This window comes from Cuculus canorus, chromosome 8 (assembly GCF_017976375.1).
Source record: "Cuculus canorus isolate bCucCan1 chromosome 8, bCucCan1.pri, whole genome shotgun sequence".
NCBI classification, from domain to species: Eukaryota; Metazoa; Chordata; class Aves; order Cuculiformes; family Cuculidae; genus Cuculus; species Cuculus canorus.
The window spans coordinates 17,604,500-17,611,771 of NC_071408.1; the positions used below are offsets into that span (position 1 = coordinate 17,604,500).

The window sequence follows — 7,272 nt, forward strand, 5'->3', positions numbered from 1 at the left end:
GACAATTTACAAAATAATAATGTAGATCCACGCTAATATTTTTTTTTACTCTGTATGTGTCTATCAATTTAGAACACATCTTGTTAGAAATAGTTAATTCACTTAGTTTCGCTATGGAAGACTGTAACTGCTGAGAGAACTCCTGCTGTGCTTGGAAGTGTGCAGGCAGGGATATGGGGTGTGGGGAGGGTAAATAACCCCATACTGTTGCAGGATTCTCCCATCAGTATGTTGTCCCCATAGTAATCTGCATTTTTATTTTGTTAGAGCTCCCTTTCTCCCCAAGAAACTTCACCTGTGCAGCTGCACAGATGCTGTTTGTGCCTGGATTCTTTGCTCTGTTGTCTGCCCTTAAATCAAGCCGGCAGCAAAGACCACTTGGAGATCTGGCCAGGGCTCTGTCCTGTGCTGGAACCTGGCCTCTCCCATGGCTGCCACCCATCACGCTGTGTCCGTAGGGGCACCTAACTGTACTTTCTAATAAAGAGCTTCTGGCACCTTCCTTGGGCTCGCTCCGTCACTCTTCTCCTATGAACCCCCAGCGTTTGTCAAGCCAACATGAAGCATGCTGCGGCTGCGGTGCGGCTGTGGCTCTGTCCCAGCCCCGTGGCTGAGCTAAGTGCATTTTTCAACTCTCCATGCTTGGAGAGTTGACATGTTGACATCCTTCCAACACTGAGGCAAGATTTATCCCAGCATCTATTTCACACTTGCTCACACATCCAAAGAGCAAAAGGGTTGATGGTAGGTGCCCATGGTTGCATTGGTGATAAGAGGCAGAGGAGGAAGAACACCAGGCTGGGGGGTTTTGTGGGTACTTTCTCAGTTTTAAGGAGAAGACTTGAGATTGTCAGCTAACTCAGCACCACGCTACTGCCCGCTTCTGGTGGTGTTTAGCGTGTAGATTTTTGGTAAACTCTTTATTTTATAAATGCAATGTATAGGAGCATTTGAAAGTTCAAGCGATTACATTTGCACTTTGCTCTTTTGGTATAAATACTCCTGTGAAAAAAACAGGAATTCTAAAATTCAGAGGAAATACAGACTGCCCTAGTAGAATGAAAAAAAGGAGAAATGAGACCATCTGCATCCGCATTTCTGGAGGAAACCCATAGAGACAGCATGGCAGTCTTTTATATCAAATATATGTAGGTAGTCTTTTTTTTCCCCCCATAAATTAAGCAACCAGCTTGTTAGTTGTGTTTTTTCTCTGTATTTTCTAATTTGACACTGATGCTGTGTTGCATTAAGGGAAGAAGGGCTGATTGGTGGCTTGGAGACCATACTCTTACTAAAATAGCCTCTTGCTAAAATGTTTCTGATTTTTCTGTGCTCCCACCTTATCATTGCTCATTTTCCTTGTCCTCCTTGAGCTGGTGAGCTGCAAAGGTTGGACTCGCTGGTGCATTGCTGGATATTTTCTCCATGGAAATGGGATGAGGATGGCCTGATGCAGGTGTGACCAGTACTTTCTGCTCCTGACTGTTCCTAATCTCCCAAGGGTCCCCTAATGTACCTGGCTGTCCTCATAGTGTTTGGTGACAGCAGGACTGGGCTTCTGCAGCCGCCCGGTGGAATAGTCAGGGTGTACCTACCAAGGCTCTCAAGTGTGCTTGCTGGTTGTGTTTAAATCTTGTCTTAGGCAGGACCTGTTCCTGTAAAACTGGTGGGGCTAAAAGGGGCGAAAAGGAGATCTCACGAGATCCAGTCACTGTTCTAGGAATGGGGATGGGTTTACTTGGATGAGTACTGTGGCAGGGGCAAGAACTGCAGGACACCTCAGCCCTGGAGCAGCAACAGAAGCTGGGTGTTCCTTATTTTAGAAAAAAAGAAAGTTTAGATTTATGAAAGGCCCTTGGTTCTGTGGGGGAGATTTAGGGGTTGGGTTTTTTTATGACTTCCCACATCTTTTGTCCCCAGGGAATGCTGACCCATCCCTCATCTGGTTCAGCTCAGCGTGCCGGGATTGGGGCCATCATCCCCGTCCTAGCGCAGCAGTGTCCCTCCCTGGGACTGTCCCCTGGGGGCTGGGGAGGCAGAGCCCTTTCCTGGGGAGCTGGCAGCCCAGCCCATTGCTATGCCTTGCCAAAAATGAGCAGATTTTGCTTCAACGTGTCACAACGTTTTGATGCTCGTTGGTTTTGAGTCAGCTTGTTACAAACCAAGAAAGGGGGCTCTTCCCAAGCCAAAGCTTTTATTTATACATGTATATATATATGTACATGTGTATATGCAGAGAAGGGGGATTTCTTTCAGGAACTGCCCGTATTAGCAGATTTTATGGAATGGGGTCTAAATGCCCCTGGCCCCACACACAGAGCAGCCTGGGGTTGGGGAGTGCAAGCAGGGCCCTGATGTTGGCTGCAGCACAAAATTAGCCCAAAATTAAATAAAATAAGCCCCAAACTAGTGCTGAGCAGAGGGCAGAGCAACAGCTCTAGTCCAGCTCTCCAGGGCCCCACTCTGGAGTCCGAAGACATCCTGTCACCATGTCCAGCTCCTCCTGTTGGCTCGTTATCAGCATTTACAACCTTCCCGGTACATGCCATTTGTCCTTTCCGTCTCTCTCAGTGTTTCTTCTCCGTGACTGGGCACTGCTGGTCTTAACGCTGGCTTTGCCCCCTTCTGAACCCGTTTCTGGCTGCAGCTGCTCAGAGGGTCAGGGCCTCTCTCACCTGGGTGTTTTTTTCAAAGGGGTTGAACACGCGGCCGGGCAGGACATCATCCCCCTTTCCTCCCCTGCCCCGGAGCTGGCCCGTTTGGGGCAAAAAAGAGCGTTTGGGTGCACGGGTGTGTGCTGGGCCCTGTGGTCCTGGGCCAGCCATGGGTCCTGGTGTGGCATTTTGCAGTGTGGAGGGGGGTGTTCAGATTGAGGTTGAGCTTGGTGAAATAGCAAATATTCCCAATTAACTTTAATGCCAGAAATGTGATTGATCTACCTACTCTCTCTGAGGAAAGAGCTACAGTGTGCCTGCTGCACGGCAGCAAAAGAAGATCCCCATGTTGTACTTGCATGGGTTTATGGTCAGACATGGTTGAATTTTTCCCTCCATATCTGGCCTTGGTGCTGCTAAAGTTGCACACAGCAGTAAGGGTTTTAAGTATGTGCAAATGGAGGCAACAGCCAGCAGATCAGCTCCTGGGAGTGCTTTTACTTTTGAAATGCTGAATATGTGTCCATAGTAATGAAACTAAAAATAGTGTTTAGAAAACTCCTATTTTGCAGCTACTGTGTCTGACACTGACCCGCCTTCCTCAGCGGTGGTTGCTGCTGGACCTTGCTGTGTTTTGACTTGGGCACATGCTGTGATGCCAGCGAGTGAAACTCCTGCATGGGTGTCTAGAGAGGAGCCACCTGCATCCCACTATGTCCCTGGGGGCCAAGGACGGCATCTGTCCCGTTCTGAGCTACATGCTGGACACATAGCGAAGCTGCCACGGGGTGAGTGGCGTGGCCCTGCAGCACTGCACAGGCAGTCTCATGCCGGAGTGTGCTGTCCCACGCATCCAGGGAGCAGGAGAACTGGTCCAGCGCCACCCCCAGCTGGGCTGGTACCCACCAGAGGCAGCGCGACATTGATCCTGCAGGGGCTGGGGCCAAAATGACCCGCACGCCACTGCTGGGACGTGCACGAGGGCTGCAGTGTCTGGCAAGCTGGGCAGCATTCAAGCCAGGAGCAGCACACGTGCGATTAGGGCAGCCCTGATGTAGGTCACCGGCATCCCCGCGGCAGCGGCAGTGTGGGCGGCACTGGGTTCTTGCCCGCAGCCAGCGGCGTGGGTGTGAAGGAGGCCGTTTTCCTGCTCTCTTGGGGCCTGAAAAGAGAGATTTCTGCCACATGGAGAAGAGCCTTTTATGTGCCAGCACTTGTATGCGATTACACGAGGAAACCCTGTGCGCCCCACATGGGAAGGAGCAGCATTGGGGGGGCACCAGGAGCAAACCCAGGAGGGTTTGCAGCTGCCTGTGCTGCAACATTCAGACCGACAACTTCCCAGGAAAGGAAATATTGGGTCAAATTTTCTTCCAAGGAGTAATCAGCTTTCTCCAACTTCCAAGAAGTCCCAAGCACTCCAGGAGTGTTGAAACCTCAAAAATATCCTATTGTGGTTTTTTGGGTTTTGATTTTTTTTTTTTTTTTTAAAAACTCTCTGCTGGTAAGTAGCAGAGTTGAAGAAAAATAGCTAGCATTTCCAGCATTTCCTGGAGCATATCAGCTGCTGTTCCAGGCAATGGCGCGGGAGGGGCTGGAACTAAAGCCACACAGGACCAGCACACCAGGGCCTTGCCTATGGCCATGACAAGGAAGCAGCTGCCACTTGAGCCCTTTTGCCAGAACACTAGGGAACAGCGTAATAAAATAAAACCCAGGACAAAGGGTTGAGGTTTAAAACTTTATTTCAAAAAAAAAAAAAAAAATTCAAACCTAAAAACCCCCTAAACCAAAACACTATCCAATTTCAAACAATTATATTAACGTAGCTGCCTTTAGCAGCCAACTGTTTAAAGATGTGTTGTTGCAGACCAACTGCTTAAGGGCACTCCGGTTCTCAAACCTCTGAGTATAAATAATTTTTTCATCAATATCATAAAATAACTTATTATATAGCTTAGCATAAAAACTTGAGAATTAACATCCCAAAAATACAATAAAATTGTAAAATGTTTCGATTAACCTTTTTTGCTCTTTAAGGTATTTAAACCAGAAACTGTTTGTAAGTTGCACTTTAACAAAACCGTGAAGGGTGTTGGGCGTTTTCCATGAATAACTCAGCTGTGTGGCAGCCCTGCACGTCAGGCAGGACTCTTTCCTCCGGCAACACAGGCATCGCTCTTCCTTTCGCTTCCATGCTCATCCCAGTCTCTTCCAAGTCACTTTTCTTCAGCCCCACACAACTTAGTTCAACTTCAGCCTCCCCCCTTGACATCAGCTTTATTTTTTTTGGTTTTGTTGTGGGTTTGTTTTTTTTTCCTCCCCCCTCCCCGTAATCCTCGTGCCAGGGCAGGGAGTTACTTCCTGAGCAACTGCTAAAGTATTGCAAAACTTCAGTGCAATTGGGTTCAGTTCGCTGTCAGCTCGGCACGGTCACCGCTCCGGGAGGTTAATCACTGGCACCCACTGATCCATGTAGCGACTCTCCCGGCAGAAGCACATCAGCTGACTCAGCGCTGGATCCTTCCACTGTGAGGCATGGGGGTTCTGGAAAAAGAGCAGGGGGAGAGCTTTAACAGCAAAGCAAAAACAATCCCTCACAGTAAAAAAAAAAAAAAAAAAAAAACAACAACAAAAAAAACTAGCAAAAAACACAGCACAGCAGAAAACTCAGGAACATGAATCATCTTAAATTGCCACTAAGGCAAACAACACAGCCAGCCTTAGAAGCACGCGAGGAGTTTCACAGCCTTGGACTCCAGGGCAGAGTAGAAAAAGTAAAATGCAAATGGAAAGGAAAAAAAAGTAAAAATAAAAGTTTCCTTGGGTCCCTCGCAGATGCCATGGAATCTCCTGTGCCACGGCCGTGCCCCAGGCACACTCAGTTCCTGTTTTACCCCATGACACTCTGGAATTCTGTTTGATTCCAGGCTCTGCAGGACAGGAGTCGCGCTCCGCATATTCATCATCGCTCACTAGAAAGACGAGTTCTGCCGTCCCGCCGGCTTCGGGAGGCGCTGCCCCGCATCCCCCGGGAGCTGCGGGATGGGGCAGGAGACGGAGGCCGGGGGGGGCGGTCCGAGCGCGACCCCAACCCTGTCGCGGGGCTCGGGAAGCGGGTCTCACCGTGACGAGGACGCAGTGGAGGTCTGCGGGCGGCTCGGGGCCGGTGGCGGGCAGCAGCAGCTGCGCCAGCCGGGCCGGGTTGCTGACACGCAGGATGTTGATGTCGTTCTCGCAGCAGAAAGCCTGGATCAAGGTGAAGTGGATCTGCAGCGCCGCGTCCCCCGCCTCCTCCTCGTCGGCCGCCAGCAGGCACAGAACCACGTTGTCCGGGTCCCTGCAGGGACAGCCGCGGTCACTGGGGGGCACCGGGGGGAGGAGGGCACGCGGGGGGCGGGGGGGGACAGGAACGGACAGCCGTGGTTACCGGGGGGCACCTGGGGACAAGGGGCACCGGGGGACACGGGGTGACACCGGGGGGGAGGACACGACAGCGGCGATCACCCGGGGGCACGGGTCACAGCGGGGGGGCACCGAGGAGATACCGGGGGGATGTCACTCACATGTTGAGCAGCTTGGCGGCCTCGTAGACGCCGAGGGTGAGGCTCCGCTGGCTCAGCGCCTTGCTCAGCACCTCCTCCAGCGCGTCCCCCGCCCGCTCCATCCTGCCGCGGGGACAAGCATAGGCATCCGCCGTCACCGGGGGCCGCTCCCCGCCCCTTGCCGCCGCCCCCCCGCCCCGCACCCGGGCCCGGGCCGTACCTCCCGGCAGCGCTGTGCTCCCCGGGCAGCTCCTCTAGAGTCATAGTGCGGCCGCGGGCGCCGCCACCGCTTCCCTCACTCGCCCCGCGCCGCCGCCGCCTCTGCGGCACAAAGGCGCCCCGCGGGCGTTATCCGGCCCGCGCCCGGCCAACCCGCGCCAGCCCTATTTGCATACTGCCCTTCTATTGGCTCATGCAAATGAGAGCGGACCCCGCGCCCAAGTCGCAGCAACCGGCGGGTCGGCGGACGCTGATTGGCCGCGGGAGGAGGGGGGCGGGGCGGAGCCGGCGCGGAGCCTACTATTGATTGGCCGCAGGCGAGATGGGCGTGACGGGGGCGTGGCTGAAGGAGAGACGGCTGCTGATTGGTCGCGGGCTGGGTGGGAGGGGAGTGGCTGGCCGAGAAGTGGCTGTTGATTGGCTGTGCGGGTGGGAGGGGCGGGAGCACGTGGCACGCGGCCGTAACACGGATTCGCTCGGAGAGACCCGTGAAAGGCTGGAGAGAGGGCGGCAGCAGCGGCACAGGGCGGGAGGGGAGCTGCTGGGGCGTGGCTCTGCGGGGCAGGGCCTCGGAGTCCCGGGAGACACCGAGCCGACCATGGCCCACAATGATGCCCTCGCGGCCAAGGAGGCTAAGAGTGTTCTGGGGTGAGTGGAGAAGAGTGTGAACAGCAGGTCGAGGCAGGTTTCCTCCCATCTGCTTTACCCTAGGGAAGCCCCATCTAGAGTCCTGTATCCAGTTCTGGGCTCCCCAGCTCTGGAAAGACAAGGAACCGCTGGAGAGTTCAGCAGAGCACATGGAGATGGTGAGGGGAATGGAGCATCTCTCTTCGGAGGAAAGGCTGAAATATCTG

At 53.3% G+C, this 7,272-nt stretch overlaps 1 protein-coding gene across 1 annotated transcript; it reads right to left on the bottom strand.

Annotated features, from left to right (window-relative positions):
• Positions 1-4,437: 4,437 nt before the first annotated feature.
• On the bottom strand, positions 4,438-6,574 carry GADD45A (growth arrest and DNA damage inducible alpha). Its single transcript, XM_054073133.1, has 4 exons — positions 6,420-6,574; positions 6,221-6,322; positions 5,781-5,994; positions 4,438-5,201 (listed from the first exon to the last, which is right to left on the bottom strand). The coding sequence occupies exons 1-4, from the start codon at positions 6,461-6,463 to the stop codon at positions 5,088-5,090; spliced, it is 474 nt and encodes a 157-aa protein (XP_053929108.1). The 5' UTR covers positions 6,464-6,574; the 3' UTR covers positions 4,438-5,087.
• Between the last annotated feature and the right edge of the window lie 698 nt (positions 6,575-7,272).

Bases quoted from the DNA above. Each gene is read 5' to 3' on its own strand.
- GADD45A (XM_054073133.1), bottom strand. From the start codon at position 6,463: ATGACTCTAGAGGAGCTGCCCGGGGAGCACAGCGCTGCCGGGAG. The intron at 5,995-6,220 runs GTGAGTGACATC...CTGTCCCTGCAG, and splicing joins GCCGCCAAGCTGCTCAACAT to GGACCCGGACAACGTGGTTC. The intron at 5,202-5,780 runs GTGAGACCCGCT...CTCTTTTTCCAG, and splicing joins TCCACTGCGTCCTCGTCACG to AACCCCCATGCCTCACAGTG.